Source organism: Rhea americana, unplaced genomic scaffold (genome assembly GCF_003343005.1).
Source record: "Rhea americana isolate MKP2758 unplaced genomic scaffold, rheAme1 scaffold_194, whole genome shotgun sequence".
In the NCBI taxonomy this organism is placed as follows: Eukaryota; Metazoa; Chordata; class Aves; order Rheiformes; family Rheidae; genus Rhea; species Rhea americana.
Window position 1 is genome coordinate 1,147,978 of NW_028186083.1, and position 18,714 is coordinate 1,166,691.

The following is an 18,714-nucleotide window of genomic DNA, read 5'->3' on the forward strand; positions in this document are numbered from 1 at the left end:
CACTTTGCTGAAGTTCTGTATTACTTCCCAATTGCAATCTGGCTGCAAGTTCTCATCTCCAAGCAAAAGTAATTTCAATGTTGACCTCTTATTCCTGTACCTCAGTTGTTACCCCTCCAGTGAGTAAGCAAAAGATAAATATTTTTGCCTTTGACTTTCTACTTTGTTAATCTCARATCTCACATCAACTAAAACCTAGTAGTAGGATACAACCAAAATACATTGGCATACATTAAATTGTATTAATAGACATGTTCATCATGAACTGGAAATATCCTAGAGCAAATCTTATATTCAACTCCGCATAAAGAGAAATATGTTCTTAGATGGAGTATTTCCTATATCTTTCTCTTCCCTTTTTTTAATCTGTGCTGTGGAAATATGCAGGGAGTTCTTCCTCTAGAAGCAATAATATAGCAATGAGCCAGTTCTCTAATAGGATTTACCTTGCCCATTTTATATCCTATGCAAATTTTTCCTCAATGAGTTTTTGCCATTAGCATTATTTGGATTTGTGATGAAGCACATGCTCCTAAAAAGCTATTCTTAATCTCTGTTTATACTGTCTCTCTATCTTATTTTCTCAGGTGGTACTAGAAGTGGGTTTCTGAATGGCTTCAAGTTTTTTCCCCTTCAGAAAAAAAAATGCTCAGAAACCAAAGCAACCTACTGAAACGGTGATGGCTGAGTAAATGGCAAACACATTTCTTAAGATCTGTATTAAAAAAAAAGAAATCACCCTCTGTATTTACGACATTCATAATACAGGAAATAATTATAATACCTGAAATGAGATACACTTTTAACATTCAGATGGACCAGATGTCCTCCTGTTTTCCAACCCAGATTATTCTATGGTTTTAGAGACCTAACAGGTTACAAAATAGAATCATAGGAAACTAAGGCCTCGTGTACTACCAACGTGTGACTCTCTTCCTTTAAGGTACAGGAACGAATTTCCTTTGCTGGCTAATGGAACAGTTGAATTCTCTATTTAAACAAATTAATAAGTATCTACACAGAAGCAGTAAAGATGCATTGTTTTTTGCCTGTTATTATGAATTATATTTATTTTTCACCTGTATCTTTTCTTTTGCTCCCTTGTGCCTTTTGTATGAATCRTATCTTGAAAGCTGTTTCCACCTGAGGAAAACAGATAATCCACTTGATTTAAAATGCACAAGTTATCAACTATAATAAAATAAAATAAATTCTTAACCCCCAAATTACTAAGCATTATTTACTTCATATTATAATGTGAAAACTTTAATTTCAGAAATCGGTCCTCCTGGCAAGACAAAACTCTGCATTAATAAATAATATGCAGAATATGGCTGCTGCAGATAAATACTGTTTTATTATCTCTCTGAAAGAGGTTCAAAATAAGTTTTTCCTTTTTTGTGAGCATGTTAAGAAGTCTGAATTATGGTTAGAATTTAAGGTTCACGCTCACAAGGCTTCCAGTGTCCGCTYATCCAAGGCGGCAGACAACGCTGCCATCCTGTGGCTGTGAACACCAGACACCAATACAGTTCCAAATCAAAGGAAAAGCTAAGCGTATAGTCCATTACGTGATTTTTTTTTTTCAAAACTTCTTCTCAACCCTTCAAATAACAGAAATCTTTGCATGATTTTATTTTATGTCCTCTATTCCTGGAACATTTTAAAGTAAAATATTTCCCTACTTTAGGCTCAAAAGGAGCTTTGTTTATCACTGTGAGAACCTGGGAATAAAATTATTACAGGCTAGATTTTAATTGTCCAAGTACATATATAAAAATAAAGCAACAATATTAAAATAGGTGTTTGATTTTTCTGTCTGTTCTAATAACCTGCAGAAGGATTCTCACAGGTAGGTAGCTAGGAAGTCCACGTGCAACCACTCTGCTTCTAAACCATCACTGGTCTCATTTTGGATCTGTCACTATTATGCCACAAAACAATGAGAACCACTGAATTAATGCAGTTCAATGCACTAGATCTTCAGACTTATCTCTAAGAAGGAAACACATCTCCCTCTCTCTCTCTCTGTCTCATGTACAGGCACACATTTTGAAAAGCCTTAAATGGACTAATTCTAAAAACAAGCAGAACATACTTAAAACGGAAAACAGAAGCAACTTAAAAATCAAAATTTAGAAGTACCAAGATAGTATGTTAGCTTTTCCAAGAGATACACTGGACAAACTGCAGAGAACTGGTATGCTTCCTTACATGTTTCAATCTTTTGCATCTATAAAAATATTTAAAGTTAATGAAAACTCTACAGAAACTTCAAAGCAGAAAAACAGCTATTAAAAAGAAGYTGACAAAAGGTGACACTTCATCTGCATCCACAGTATTTAATTTGTTTGAATAATATAGTTACAGATAAACAGGTTCACTCCATATACAATTACCGATATTTTTTTTTATACAGCTCATATTCCAGTACATCAACACTATTTTATTTACAAGGTATTTATGTACATAACATCTCTCTAAAGTCAGTGCATTGTCAATAAGTTTTATACAATAATTTACAAAGTGAATGTAGTTAGTTAACTTAATAAATTTACTACTAATTCATGAATTAATTTAATTAAAAAAATTAATTACAACCAATGTAACAAACACAGAAGATCAAATAACATTAGTAGATTGTGCTACCTGCTTAAATGAAACATTTTAAAGTAAATCATTTGAAATCCTTTCACTTTTCATGGAGTTTGCGCAGGGAGGAATAGAGAAATGGACACTGAAAGAGCTTCTAACCTAAAAATTTTACAATTCATGTTTACTTTTCCTCAGACTCAAGGTTTAGACCACTTGAAGATAAGAGAACATACAGGATAGGGAGCAATACTTTACAAATTCGACAAYACTTATTTTGGAACTGATCTGCTGTCCTTACAGAGGCACAACCTCCAATAAAGACAGCGAGGTTTTTGCATAAGTAAAGACAGCAAAACCAGCTGATACAATTTCTTAAATGGATAAAACTCAGATCTTTCTGGAAATTATACACTTACCAGTAGGCTTGGCGTTGTTGTAAAGCGTATTAGAAGGAAGCCAAACATTAACTTCAGAGATCAACAGTGTAAGTTATAAATTTTGTTAGTGAAGACAATCTAAAGAATTTGGAAGATGTCTTGATAAAATTAGTAAGCTTCTAAGACTCAGCTGAAGAATAAAAGGCTGAAAGAGCAAATTGTTAATCTTGATTCAGATATGCAAAAAATTAACACCGAAAATGTTTAAAGAACTGCCTACTCAAAAACAACCATCTTTTCTTCCTCAGTCTCTGCTAAGACTCGATCAAGCTTTCCTTCATACAATTAGCCTGCTGACTTAAAAGAGCATCTTGCAAGGACATGGAAAGCAGTTGTTTTAATTGCAAGTATATGCATAACCTGTTGCAAGAAAGAATTTGAAAAAGGCAAACCAAATTTTGAAGAAAAAAGTCCTATTAAATTATGAAATCAATTTAAAAAAATCCATGAATGCTACGATAGCTACCTGACAGCCACAGCTTCTTATCTGTTTGAAATACACAGTGGATAATTCACAGCCATTCACTCCAGAGCCCTTACAACAACAAAAACAAAGTATGTTTTTGAATTTAATTATATGAATTTTTAAAAGTGCAAATTTAAAAGCAACACCAGTCATGAAACATAAGCTCAAGCATCTTTCCTTCAAAAGCTGGGAACACTTCGTGCAATGTGCACTTTTTAAGACACCATGCATATAACCACAACTACTCTCTTCAACCTGAAGTTTCTTTTCTGAGGCATCTCAAAAGTCATAGCACTCAAAAAAAAAAAAAATAGCACTCTTCAGGCTGAAAAGTCATTCCTGAAACATGTTGATTTGCACAGCCACCACGTGGAGAAAACACAATTATAATAAAAMCATTCAAGTGCAGAAATTAATCTCCTCTCAAATTATGATTTGGTTGTGCTCCCAACATACAGAAAGAAAGCAATTGACACATATTAGTGATGGCAAAACTGGAAACATTTCTAACTCTCAATATTCAATCTTTAAATTCGTGCACTTTTCATTCTCTTGCTTTCCTTGTTTTGCCAATAAAATGCAATAAAACTGCAGGAAAAAGGAGGTAGCAATATCATGCTGTCCAAGGACAACACTACAATTTTTTCCCCATTATCTTAAGTCTAAGGACAGCCTTAGGATTTTGTTAGAATAACTGGTAAACTCTACACTACTTTGTTTAGCTCTTATTTGGACTATTTAATTTAGCTCTTATTTGGTCCTAGTTGGCTTTTCTCAAACCATTTTATTTAAAGGCCAATGGCAGTTTCAGCCTGATGTCTAACATCAGAAATGTTTAGAACATGTAGTGAGATAACAGAACAAAACAATACTATCTTTATATTTACTGCTATTTAATTAGGGTTTTCTCTTTGTGCTTTCATATCCCAGGTACAAAAACTACACTTAGCTTAACTGTTTCACTAACATTTTCGCCAAATGCAAGTTTCAGCATGTTATCCCTCACACTCTCAGAACAGTCCACGGAAGATCACCTGCTTACTGTAAAACACAGTACTTCTTGTAATCTGACTCAAAGTCTTCATCCATGCTGCTTGTGTCTGCCATCTTTTTGCCCTCTATCTTTGGCAGAAATTGTGCATAGTCTACCCCCTGCTGCTCGTAGAAAAGAATGTAGGCAGAGTCGGTGTCGATTTCATCGGGATGCAATTCCTGCGAAACAAAAAAGGTTCCTGAAATACGCAATGGCACAACTGCGTCACTGACACTGAACTTCAACACACGCGTTGGCCCTAGAAACTGTCTTTTTTTAAAACAGCAGTTTGCAGCAAGAAGAATCACATTTTCTCAGTCTCCCTTATTATTAGTTATCAGGCTCCATTATTTACTTGAAAAACATAATGAATTTTCAGTGACAAGTGCAAATAGTTAGAGATATTGAAACTTAATTATTCAGTAATTGAATACAAAACAGCTAGCATAATGAAAAAACACTCTTGGACTTCCACTTTCAATAACTTTTCCATCTTTGTACAAAATAAGTATCTTTCCTTACCCATGTTAGCAGCTGATGAATATATACTAACATGAAAAAACTCACATATGATTTCAGTTGACAGTTTTAATATTCATCTGATGTAGATTTTGAGCTACCCATGGTTTCAAAGAACGGTTCTCAAAAACATGCATTTCTTTGATTCTAGGTACCAAAGGAAAAAAATATTTCTTACAAAAATAAAACATTTACCTTACAGCTACTGTCATTGTAGCAGTACCACTTGTTGTTTGGGTTTTTGGCATAAGTAACATAATGACCCCCTCCCATAATTCCTGAATGGCACTAAAAAAAAAAGAAAAAGAAAAAGAAAAAAGGGAAAGAAAAAAAAAGAAACGAAAAAGAAGTGAATTTTGAATGAAACATCAAAAACACAGAATTCACAGAATAATATGATAAATTCATATTCTTTCCATAAGTAACAATGGTTCATGACAATCTATACTTGCCAAAGATGCCTAAATGCTACAGACTCTCTTAAAATAAACCTCTTCTCTCTAAAGTAGTAATGCAGCATACTGTATATGACAAAAATAATTTTATGCATGCTGGCCCCAGCAATTCAACATAGCCAGACCAAGGCCAGTCCTCCTCTCCTACCTCTTTYATGCCTTTATCATTTTCCTTCACTACCAAATCTTGTTTCTCTTTTGTTTTCCTTTTTCCCCCCATCTAAAAACAAAAACCTAAAAACAATTCAAGCATTAGCACACAGAAAAGTCCTGCTTGATAAAAGCAAGAGACAGACAACCTGAGAAGTGCATTCTAATTCTGATCGACTGTGCTGTGCTTCACAGCTTTTTTTTTTTTTTTTTTTTTTTTATTATATGACGCCGACCGAGATTACAAATTCAAGCAGAAACAACATTATGCAGATATACTTTTCAGTTATATTCAGTTTTATGGCAATTTTATTTTGCTCACAATGACTCTACTTTGCTATCTTTGACAAGAAATCTCTACTTTTCATAACAAAAACAGTAAACATATCAGCTTACTTAAATATCTACTTACCGAAATTGCATATAGATTGTAAATAGGGTTAACACAAGCTTCTTCTCTTTGGTCATCTGCAATATCCTCCTCACTGTGGTTATCAATTTGACCATTGAYACTTCCATTACTATATGCATTCTGCTCACAAATGTATCCGTTGGCTAAAGTCATCTCAGTGTCCTGAGCAGTGTATAGTTCACTTTGGCTACCACCAAAAATCTGCCCTCTAGTAAGAGCATCACCTTGATCAGAAGTATATTTCTGTTCCTGGTCAGTACCATTYTCTTTACTTGCATCCAAATTTTCTTTGCTATTTGACAGTTTGTTTTTACCTAGCTGTGGCAGCCGCAGGCGCCCTTTACCTCTTCCTAAAGTCCTTGGGCTACTATTTGGGCTACTGTTTTTACTTGAAGGACAGCTGGTTCCACTTTTCCTTCCCAAAGACGGAGATGCTGCAACAAAAGACAAATACAGACTTGAAAGATAAGTAAACATATGGTCTAGATTTTTTAATAAAAGATTTCTTTCAATAACCAAACATTGAAAATCCACTGTTTCATTGCAGCTTATGAGTGGTATATAAAAATAGGATTGTCTGTGTGCACACAAACACATGCACACTTATATGCAGAAGCACATTCCTCATTCTTAATCTGGTCCACTTACATGAACAGACAATGCCAGTACCAATAACATCACTGAGTAACTTCATTTCTTCATAGCAATGCTTCATTAAGTTTCCCACGGGAAACAGCAGGGGAAAATGAGTGTTTCAGAATAAATTTAATTCTTTGGCCAACAAAATACTAGCATTTTTTTAAGAGGACGTTCCCCCCTCCCCGCCCCCCCACAAATAACAGCATTTACTGGAGTGTGCTCTATTTCCTAATTATTACTTACCTTTGATATTATTCAAGACTGTAGTAGTGTTAAGGGAAGATGGACTTCTGTTCAGTACATCCCCTTCACCTGCTGTGTAAGTGATCTGCAGATCTACTTTTCTAGACTCCCCTTGGAGAGTCCGTGCATCAGGAAGGTCATCAACATGGGGAGTTAGCTGTTTTCTTTGCAAATGACTTGGATCCCTTTGTACCAAAAAGGCACTTGGGTCAAAATTTTCCCGGGGAAATTTAACAATTTTCTGAGATTTTATCCAGCGGCCATTTACAAACTGAAATCTTTTCAGGTGAATGATCTAAGCAGAAACATGATAGAAAAAGTCAAAGGAGGGCAATTACACCACAACAACCTAATTTCACTGCTAAAAGAAGTTTTTGTTCCTGAAACATAAATATTTTATCATGTATTAATAAAAAGTAATAACACTATTTGAATATTTTGATTTTGGGTACAAGCTGATAAAATACGGAAATAATATTTTCAGGGGGAAAGTGATAGAAAAGGTTGCTTCACTTCAGTCACCAGCGCTGTGTATAACCTACAAATATGAAAGGCAACACACCCAGGTGTTATGTAACTACATCAAAGATCAAGACTGTGCTACCAAGAAAGACTGCCTAAATGTGAATTTGTCAGAGCAGATCAAAGAGAATGCAAAATGCAACCCATTTGCTGCAATATATCAGCTAAAAAGATGCACAAGAATTTGAGGTTTGAGTTACCTGCTTGCATTATGGAAATGCATGACGCAAACAAAGTTAATGCCCCTGCTGAGACAGTGAATAGAAGTAAATATAAACCTTCTTATTTAGTAAGAAAAAGGAGAAATACCTAGCAATTCAAAATTTGTGAGGAATGTACTTTGTTTCTGCTGTTGTAGAGGAAAATTATACAAGATCATACCAAAATAGGGGGAAGCCTCCAAAGATCCAGTTTTTTGGTGGCCAAACAATGGGTCTTGCATTTGGAACAGTAGTACATCTCATCTTCTCCCAATTCCTCCTCACTGGTGAAGGCTCTAAGACAGCTGTCCAGATTGATGGGCTCTGCTTGAGCTCGTCGGCTTTGTTCAACACTTTCATGTTCTTCTACAATCTAAAGAGGTGAGATTAAATTTAATCTGACTTGAAAACATACAAACTGCTCAGAGGAAGGCTGTATTTAAAGTACCATAGGAGAAATATATCATATAGTTATTTAAGATTAGAGATCCAAAAATAGCTGTACTAATTTGAGCAGCTATTTTATTTCAACTATGAAATGGAAGAATACAGATAATGTGCTGTCCTTATTCTTAGTTTTTGCATACTCACAACGCACTAGTTTATGAATTCAACTCACAAATCGGAATAGTTCTTCTAGATTAATTCAGTTGTGCGCTTACTTTTATTTCTATTTTGTAGACTCAGTGAAGCAACTTTATTTACTTACACACAACTATTTATATCACTGGTATCCTTCGAAAGTGTACCAAATTAACATACTTTGCACTATATTGTGGCGAGTAGGCCAAAAGCAATTTAAAACAGCCAGAAAATATGCATCTGTGATGTCTTATAAGACTCACTTTCATGTTATAGACATGTAGGAGGTCTAAAACTAAGATAGGTTTATCCAGAATATATTCTTCAATGACTAATGCCTTTAGTTTAATAATAAATAGATGAGATCACTAAAAGAAAAAGTGTATCTTCCAAACTTAGTCTTGGTAAAATGGGATGTGTTTCAGAGCTATTAACATTCAAACACTGCAGGCTTTATGCCATAATTTTACCCGCTCCTGTGATGTTTGGTAGCGTAGGTGGAGTGCTGTTGGATCCCAGTCTACAGCAATGTAAGCATTTCCAACACAAGCTCTATCTTCTGTGCACTCAATTTTACAGCCACGACAAAATCTAAAACAAAAAGTTAGACGTGATAAACAAACTGCAATCACTCAGATTTACATTAATTCACACCCCAATTCTGCTCCTTATTAGATACACCTCCACAGCTACAGGCCTTGCCCTCAGTGTAAGAGGGTTGCTTTTTTTTGTTTTTTTCTTGTTTGTTTGTTTGTTTGTTTTTCCAGTAAAGATATCCAAGGCAGTTCTCTATTTTGCCACAAAACTCCATAATAGAGATGAAACACTAAAGCATTTGGGTGAGCTCAATCACTTGATCTTGACCACTTGCTCTGCATAGAGTGCTGAGCAACACTAACTACCACTCTAACACTACTACAGTTCTTTGTCTCCACAGGTATTCTACAATATGATAGCTAACATGCACTATTTATCTAGCTGTAGGAGACACCTTTTTATATATAGTATATTGTGTGGTATAGTGTGTGGTCTGAATATCTTCCAGCAACAGTCTAGGATTTTCATTAACATATCCTTGTTTAGGAAAAATTCCAGAAGTCTTCCCGGGGCTCGTATCTATTGACCATTTTAGCTTTTATTTTTCAAACGCACAGAAACTGCTAATGGTAAATGATTTACACCCAGAGTAGTCTGCTGTCATATGAAACCATCATAAATCATCTAAATATATACAAATGTGCCCCTGTACATTTACACACTTGAACAGGGAAGACTGGAAGGGGTTAAGAGGTTTTTGATAATCTGATGCCTATCTCCTAATTTAAATTTTCTGCGTCAGCAGAGTTTTCAGCTCTTCAAGTCATAAAAGCAATTCTGCAGTGAAAGTCTGCCACATGGGGGTTCTAGTTAGATTAGATTCTAGACTCCCATTGTTTGACATTACCTCTATTCTGAAACATATCAAAAATCCATTATCATAAACTACATTTCTGCTGAAGTGACCCCGTGCTTAAAGCTAAAAAAGACAATTTACTTGTACCACGGACACCAAGCGCAGGAGTTTCCATCCTTCTGAACTACTCTCAGAGTGAACGGATACTGATATCCCATGCTGTCATCACTGAAACAGAAGAGAATGCAACATGAAACATGGGCATTCATTCAGATTGCCTATTACATTTGACCTTACTTCATTACCCCTTGCTGTTTACCAAAACACCCCCCCCCCCAAAAAAAAATCTGAATGGTTAGAAACACTAAACATAATATAATAAAATAGGATCTGCCTTTATGTTGTCTGAATTCCAAACATGCACATCATAGCATTAGGCACAAAGAAGAGGCACAATTAAAATATACCTCAATCACACATTCACACTACTATCAATACTTCTTCACTATTTTTACACACAGTAATAAAACTAAAGAGAAAGGAAAATTCAATAATATTTTTAAAGTTCTTGCGAAGGTAACAGATCCCACATAAGCATCAACAGTAGCAAAGTTTTCTTGACACATGCTGGTGGGCACACAAATCAATTAACACAAATCACACAAATCATTTAAGCTATAGCCAAGACTATCAGTTTTACAGCAGCACATCCAGGTAGAAAATGGTCACTCATAAATTGCTTTATATAGTGAAAGAAATTAAAGCATTAAATCACTATATATTGAAGACGTGAGAAAGTTATTTACTAGAGACAACTCAGCAAGAAAAGAGAAAAGAGTTTGTGATAAAACTCAGAAGTAGCATAATGAGAAAAATCTGTTAAAGGACAGGTCTCATGCATACAAATTGACACATCCCCAAATAAAGGCGAAATTTTCAGTCTATTTAATTAAATCATTAAGAATCTGTCATTTATGCCCACACTGCATTAACATGGATTGGCTCTGATGATGACAGGAATTTAACTGAGCARGAACATCTAAAGTATTTCCACAGATGCGTCTCGTTCCGTACTAAGCGTTGGTGAACACAATCGTGAGCAGGTGTGCAGATGGAAGCAGACATCACAGTTTAAAAGACCTGGTCTACCATTCCTTCTGCCCCAACAATTAGCCTACAAATTCCAGATACAGTGCTTTTGTGTGTGTCTGGGGAGGCTGGGAGAGGAAGAAAGAGGAGGGAACCAATTCTCTAAAAAGAATCAGACTTAGCATCAAAATCATCAGCCACAACGCAGAATTCAAATGACAGAAAGCTCTCCCCCTAAAAGAGCCCTCACAATTTAAACAGTTTCACAAGAGAATTAAATATATAGAAGACACTATTAAATACAGTCTCATTTAGAAAGCTATCTGAAAATTATCTTATTTTCACAAAGCTACTATATTGCCTTTTATTGTCTTTATTAAATCACAGGACTTTTAAATGACTTCCTACAAGAATAACCCACTAGATGGAATCTGCAGGCAGAAAACATCTGAGGTCAAAGCACATGCAATTGTTCCTACAACTGTTGACATCTAAATCTTAATTATACATTAAAAACCATACATTCATTCCATGGAGGTGTTTTCAGCACTTAAAACGGATAAAAGATGAAGAATGAGCATTTTTTAAATTTTCTAAAGGAATCTAAACCACTAGATTAGATGATTCAAGTCAAAGGTTGGCATGTGATACTCACCAGTCTTGTGCATGATTACTAGCTTCCTGAGGAGGGAGAGGGCTAGCAAGCCTGGAAACCTGAATCCACACTGCATCATACAGGTCTTTTTTCCGTGTATGAACAGTGCAAGGAACAATTAGTGGCATTCCAAAGAGGCTAGGACGATTCTTTTGAGATGAAAGAAAATATAACTCTGTCCGCATCTGCACACGTGAAACAAGAGAATGACTCATGTATAAGTATGCATTAACTCACATTACCCTAATTATTACAATGCTGACCTTGTTCCTCATTTCAGTCTCTGGCAATTAAACAAATTATTAGTTGGATTAAAAGTATTCAATTTCAGTAATCTTTTCAATATTAAAAAGCTGAATTTTGATCACTGACTTCAAACCGCCTGAAAATTTAATTGTATTTTATGATACTGTGGCATTAGACCATGTCAATGCTTAACATAAGCCTGTGTTTCAACCACATACCTTTTCTTTTTAATTTCAAAAGACACAAATTTTCTTACTTTAACCACCATATGGTAACTTTACAATGCAGACAGATACTAATATCTGTCCCAAAATGACTTCTACACTAGGCAAATTTATGTCCTCCAGAGAAAGAAAACTTTTATGTGTAAAGAACATAATGGGAAGTTAATTTGGGCACTACAAACTTGTACACTTCCAAGCAGATCAACTAGTCTTTGTGCTTCACTCTTTCCATCTGTAAAAAAAGGGATTTAACACACTGACCTAATGATACTGAGGTACAGTAAACTGCTACTGAGCCTTACACAAGTTTTATGCAACTGATCTACACCATTGATAAAATTTTTGACAACGACAAGCATGGATTCCTGGCATAACTTCCACACGTAACTTTAACGCTTTGTAAGCTGTATAACTAACAGCAGAAACTGCTCAAAAGTATTACACTGCTTCCCCTAAGAGATTCTGCCAAATCTTCAATCAAGATTGTGGTGGTTAGCCACTRCTTGAGAAACCAAAGCAAAAAAAGACCAACACAAACCTGTTGTAAAGAGATAGAGCCCACAACCACTAGGCTCTAACTGTCAACCAATTCTAAAGCCTGGAGACAGAATATGCACAGAAAGCAAGATTGTTTGAGGTGTCCAGTCACCCAGCTTTCATATTTAGATTTCAACTTGGCTACAAAGGCTTTTACAAAGAGTAGTTCATACTAACAGAGTGACCCACAAATGCGCTATATATCTTCACGCTATTTCTGTATAAGAAATAAGGCTGTTCCACAAAATGGGAAAGAAATAAATTTCACTTTTTTTTTTCCTGCTCAGAGAGTCCTGGAACATTTTATCAGTGAGTCAGTGAACACCCAAGTATGCATGTCAGCGTTAAAGAACTGGGAAGCACGTCAATATTGAGGAAAGAAAAAATACACCAACATTAGCCATTACAAATTAAATCCATGAAAGAGAACTACGTGCATGCCTAACAGGGAAATGTGTATTCATGTTCCCTCTTTTTAGGAATATACATAAGCTAATCGCACGGACTTCAAAAGAAAACCACGCTAACTTTGGGAAAGTATGTTACACATAACTTAGAATGCAGAATCTACTCACCATTTTTCTGTGGACTGCAATTATATACCCTGTACATGGACTATCAGAAAGCAAGRGTACATGACCATTGAGAGTCCAGTTGGCAAGGTTATTACGTTCTGTTCCACATGGCACTACAGTATTTGGCATTCCATTTGGAATTAGGGTTGGTTTGGGAAGGTCCCCATTCATCATTATATTGGGTGCTCCGTTAGTTGATGGTCCAGTTGAGAGATCTGTAGATGGACAATTACTCTCAACAATTTACAGCAACCAGAACTGGTAACAACAAATACGATTTTTCTGCCTTCCATTCTGCCCAATGTATTTCATGAAATATTTTCTATTCTCCTTCAGACCAATATCTAATCCTTTCCTTACAACTGTGTAAATTCAGAGCATGCAGTAACAAGAAATAACAGAATTGTTTACAATCCATATATGAAATCACAAACAGTGAAACAAAAAAAAAATGGAAGCATGATACTCAGCTTTAGTTTCTAAGTATGTCCTGCCTTATAGCCAATCTGCATGTTTCTTGTTTCTTTATTATTTGAAAAATATTTTCATTAAAATAAGTCTATAGTGATCTTCAGACTCCTATCCTAGGCATGATCCTAGACAGGATCACAAACCATCAGTGGATATTGAGATCGCTCAGTTTTTCTGTGGATCAGAGCTGTGACTTACCTGTCTCTTTAATTCTTATTGCTCCCAAATTACTAAGAAACATTTTTCTCCTGAATTTCTCCAGTATCTAAGTTCTGTGCATTTTAAATGAACAGGAAAATAAGTATGTTTCATTTTACCTGTCTGCATAGGACTTGATGCTGATGTAGGGGATCCTGGAACTGGTATTTCAAATGCACACAAGAACCCACTTACTGATAACCGGACTTTCTGGTTGTCTTGAGGAAAGTTCTTCAGGAAAAAAAAAGAGAAAGCTAATGAGACACACACATACTTTTATCTGTGACCCAGAATATTTCATTCTTTTGCAAACAGTACAACTATCACCTCATCTCTCCTCTCCTATCTGCTTTTTTATAGCTACAAGGAAAAAGGAGAGCCAAAAATCACATGACTTTGTAGATCTCTGCAGCAAGATCYGAGAGCACTATTACTGGTTCTCTAAACAGAGTGAAAGCACCCAATTTCTACCCTCTGAAAGTAGTTCTAATCCTGTTCAATGACAGCAAAAAAGTATATATATACACACATACACAATACATAAAATCTAAGCCAGTCATTCATTATACTTCCAGCCTCTTGGTGTTTAAATTCATCACAGTACTTTAACTTGAGTCTTAATATGTTGAGAAGATTTACCTTTTTTTTCTAAACATATAATTACTAATCAATTCAATTAAAGTTTTGCAAGCTTCTATGTCAATTTTCATTTTGGTTACAAGTGGTTTATTATGGTTCAGTTGCCTTCAATTTTAAATCTGTTTAAAGTAAGCCAAATTGAGGTTTTAAAATGATATAAAAGTTCAGACTTGACTAAGCTGAATTTATTACTACATTTTTAGTTAAGTCATGTCAGGGCTCCTGTAGGCAACATACAGTGTCAAAAAGACGGAGTATGCTGATGCACACAAATAATCAGAAATATCAAAACTATGTTGCAACAATGATTTTTTTTTTCCTTTTTACCTTTATATTGGAGCTATGCACTTCTGCAAGTAGAATCTGTTCTGGTTTTAGCCCGCAGAGTTCACTTAACTGTTTTTTCAAACCTGTATATTTTTCATCCATGTTTAATCTCAGACCGTATCGAACAGGAGTAGTACCATCTAATTTAATTACTTTAAATGGAAAAAGAAATATCTTAGTCAGTAAACCAGGTAAAATTTAATAGAGTAATACATTGTATCTACTTATTAGAAAACATTTTTATTCCATTTTAAGATCTGTTCATTTTTTCATTATCAGACAATTTTCAAGGTCCACAAAGACAAATGCCAAAAAATCTCCAACTGCCTAGGTCATAGAAAATGGTTTCAAATTTTCTTCTTTTATCACCATTCCTTTTGCCTCTTCTCCCACAATGAATGAGTTTTTCATAGAATAATTCAAATCCCACAAAGTAATTTGTTTGTGTATTCTTTCCCCTCTCCCCCCTTTTTTTCCTCTAGACAGACTTAAGACAACCTATACAATACAAATTTTCATTGACCAGAAGGAAAACATGCAAAACTGAGATTGAGATCTTATGTATTATGTACTTTAGTCAAAATTGAAAATGGATCATCTATGCTTGTTTCAAAAGATTTTACTTTAACTGTATTCCAGTGAAAATTCTTAGTCTAATCTCTTACACTAAATAGCTATACTATTTTTTAAAAATTTAACTGCATTGCTAGTAAGTGCTAACACAAACAAAATCTGTTTTGTGACTGTTCCTTGAAAATCTGTTTTGCATTTATAATTTTCAGGAAAGACAAGTATATAGGGTGTTAAACCACTACCCACCTGTAATTTCTAGGTGCATGTAGCTATCCATTGGTAAAGGCAAGGATAAAAAATTGAAAGGGTCAAATCTAACACTTATATGTCCACAAGTTTTACATTTTACTTGTGACTTAAGCTGCCCATGAAATAAATCTACGACAATGGATCTGTTTCTTCTCAGATGGTTTTCCCAGGCCTAAGATAAAGTGTAGAAAAATAAAATAAAGTTAGAAACTGAAGACTACTTGCTAGAACTGCAGAGGGAGAATATGCTGGATATTTCCAGAGCTTCATCAGCCTATGGAACTGAAGTATTTTCCTGCAGAAGTTGTTTACTAATTTATAATACATGGGTAATATTTAGTTTCAATATTAGTAAAGAAAAGTTCATTCTTAAGACAATAACCAAGGTATGAGATCATTTAAAAAGCTTCTGAAAAGACTGTGAAGTATTTTGAAAAGTTTTGGTATTGCACATTCAGAAGAGTCATTCAAAATGACTGTGAAGTACCTCCTTTTTACCTGTATAATATAAAATCAAATTCATTTTCAGTTCAAAGGTGAAACAGTTTTCTTAAATCACAGATCTAAGTTTCAAAAGACAGTATAGCAATAGTATTACTAGAGCACCTCTCATCAACACCTTTAGCTTTCCTAAGAAATAAAGTAGTTTCCTCTTAGCACTTATCTACTAGAAACACCTTAACTCATACCTCTGCTGCTACTTCCCAGTCTGGTCGACCATCACTATCTTTCAGTTCAACATATGGCTTATCATGAACTCTGTTCAAATCCTCATGAAGGCCATCCAAAAGAAATGCCAGGAGCTCCTGTGAGTCTTGTTGTTGAAAACCATTAAATCTTGGAGCATATTTTGCTATTGTCCACTATAAAAGAGCCAAAACATTATTTAATGTTATGTGACAAAATTTGTAACAATAATCAAAATATTATTGAAAAATGCATGCTGTCAACCAACACGATAAATGCAATTGCCAGGGTTAATGGTATCTCCCCATGCTTTCACAAGACCACTTACAGGCTATGCATGGTCTTCCATACCTAACAAGGGCTATGAAAATCCACATCTTATATCACAACCTTCAATTCATATGAGGTAACTCCTCTGAACTTAACATTTCAGCACTGAACCACGATTATATTCCACAAACAGCTGTTCCCTGAGGGCCAGGACTAATGCATCCTGGTTACCTACAGATTGCATCTTCTTCTCCCCACAGCTCTTTGGTGAACATCTCCACTACATTCTTTACTGACAAGAAATGGCAAATCTGTGACCAGTGTGGAATAACATACATGACAACTTATTGCCCAGGATATGCTCGTTGATGTCATAGCCAACTTCTGACACATGGAATATAAACATGAGTTCCCTTCCCCTTCTCTAGTGAAGATATTTATTTGATTCTCTGCCCAGTACCTACATATTAACTTTAACAAAGCTGTAGGGATGTAATTATCTTTAAGTCTTTCAAATCTCTTCAAAATATGGCTGAAAATGGCCACAGAGTTCAATGTTATTGTGAATGGAAGGCAAGAGAACTGAGAGAAGATTTAAAGACTAATTGCATTAAGACTGAAAAAGAATACTATAGTATTAATCATGCAAGCTAATGACAGACTCGTGCTTTTTTCCCCTACATAGCACAGACTTCCATATTTAAATAAGCTGAATGATAATCATGAATAATGGTCACCATGAATGATAACTGACAAACTAAGTATGTAGTCTAACTTTACCAGCAGCACCATAATATAATTAATATCAGCGATATGGTTGCCTCCAGTACGCTTGTAGATTACATAGTTCAAAAAGATGTGCAAGTTTAATATAAATCCTTTTTTAATCATCAAACTCTTAAAATAAGAACAGCAAAAACATGTTACATTTTTTCTTTTTTTGTTACAGCTAACTTTTATATACATTATCAAAGCAAATATGAAATATGATAATTAAGTAGCATTGAGGAGGCTTTCCCAGAATTATTACAATACAGATAACACCAGAAAACAGAAGAGTGCTTTTAAAAATTGTTGATATTCAAAAAATAAATAAATAAAATATATTATAGACTTACCCGCAGCTTTAACGGCGCTACATTCTTCTGAGTTCCACTCCACAACTCCTGAACCAAATCACCATAGCATTTGGCCATGTGTCCTTTCATTCCTATCGGATTTGTCCTAGAATTCAAGAAGTCATTAATATCACACTAAAATTTAAACAAAGTTCAGGCATAGAGGTCAATGAAGCAGTCCAAAGGCTTCTTGCTGAACTGTTTTAACTCTCGCGGAAACAAAGAAAGTTGTATTTTGGTATATCTAATCTGGTATCAGTTGCATAGCTGATGGTTGGTAACGCTAAGCTTAATCAGATTTATTCATGCTTCTAGTTTTGAAGGCTGAAATTAATTAAAAAAAGTTAACACAACTAAAACGCTAATAGGTTCAAATAGAAGATTACCTGTTAAGTTCATAAAGATGTCTTCCTGAGATGAAATATCGTGTTAGAGGTTGTGTATTACTGACACACTGGATACTAGAGTTCATGAAACATGTGTTACCCAGATTACTTAATCCAGTAGCACCTTTTTCAGTAGGAACTGAGAGAAATAAAATATAATTATGACAACTGTGCATAAGTGAAAAATTAATCCACAATGGATTATTAATAAAGTTCAGTTTATGAACTTTTAATTGTAACTTATTCAGTTTAATCTGCTCCCAATTACAAGATTACAGTTAGCACAAAGGCAACAGAGGACAAGTCTGTTCAAAATATTAACTCTCTCAATTTTACTTCAGTCAACAAAAATTGAGGTCAGCCACATTTTGTCAGGTCTGATGTAGCATGGCCATCTATACAAGCCAAACGAACTATTTTCAGGTATAAAACTATGGTAATGCAAGTTCTGTTTTCATTTGATAAGAACTTAACTATTCTTCACCTAAAGAAATAAAGCAAAATAATAAACACAAAATCCAGAATTWAGTTCCATTTGCTACTGCTGCACCTAAACAACCCTCACACATTTCCAGCATCTAAGTTAATAACACAGAAAGAACAAGCAAATTAGCAAAGGCATAAAAGACCTCTTTCAACATTAAGAGCACCTACATTAAAAATAATTATTTTAACATTATATATAATCTTGAATTGTTCTTTTCATCATAATTCAATTACTGTGCTGAAACACTTACCTTTATGTCTGTCTATTTTACTGCTGTTTGCTATAAAAGACATCTCCTCTGGCCAGCTCATGTCTTTGTTTCGAACTAGAAAGAAAT

At 34.9% G+C, this 18,714-nt stretch overlaps 1 protein-coding gene across 2 annotated transcripts in view; it reads right to left on the reverse strand.

Moving 5' to 3' along the window:
* Positions 1-2,328: 2,328 nt before the first annotated feature.
* Positions 2,329-18,714, reverse strand: part of USP32 (ubiquitin specific peptidase 32) — an 82,558-nt gene continuing 66,172 nt past the window's right edge. For both annotated transcript variants that reach the window (XM_085302929.1, XM_085302928.1), the window contains exons 19-34: positions 18,628-18,702; positions 17,891-18,029; positions 17,505-17,610; positions 16,119-16,292; positions 15,427-15,601; positions 14,608-14,759; positions 13,761-13,872; positions 12,973-13,187; positions 11,391-11,575; positions 9,788-9,874; positions 8,724-8,844; positions 7,853-8,044; positions 6,950-7,244; positions 6,068-6,501; positions 5,246-5,338; positions 2,329-4,710 (exon numbers count right to left, since the gene is read on the reverse strand). In XM_085302929.1, the coding sequence (XP_085159055.1) occupies positions 4,537-4,710; positions 5,246-5,338; positions 6,068-6,501; positions 6,950-7,244; positions 7,853-8,044; positions 8,724-8,844; positions 9,788-9,874; positions 11,391-11,575; positions 12,973-13,187; positions 13,761-13,872; positions 14,608-14,759; positions 15,427-15,601; positions 16,119-16,292; positions 17,505-17,610; positions 17,891-18,029; positions 18,628-18,702 (2,729 nt within the window). In that variant the 3' untranslated portion in view covers positions 2,329-4,536. The remainder of the gene's footprint in view (positions 4,711-5,245; positions 5,339-6,067; positions 6,502-6,949; positions 7,245-7,852; positions 8,045-8,723; positions 8,845-9,787; positions 9,875-11,390; positions 11,576-12,972; positions 13,188-13,760; positions 13,873-14,607; positions 14,760-15,426; positions 15,602-16,118; positions 16,293-17,504; positions 17,611-17,890; positions 18,030-18,627; positions 18,703-18,714) is intronic.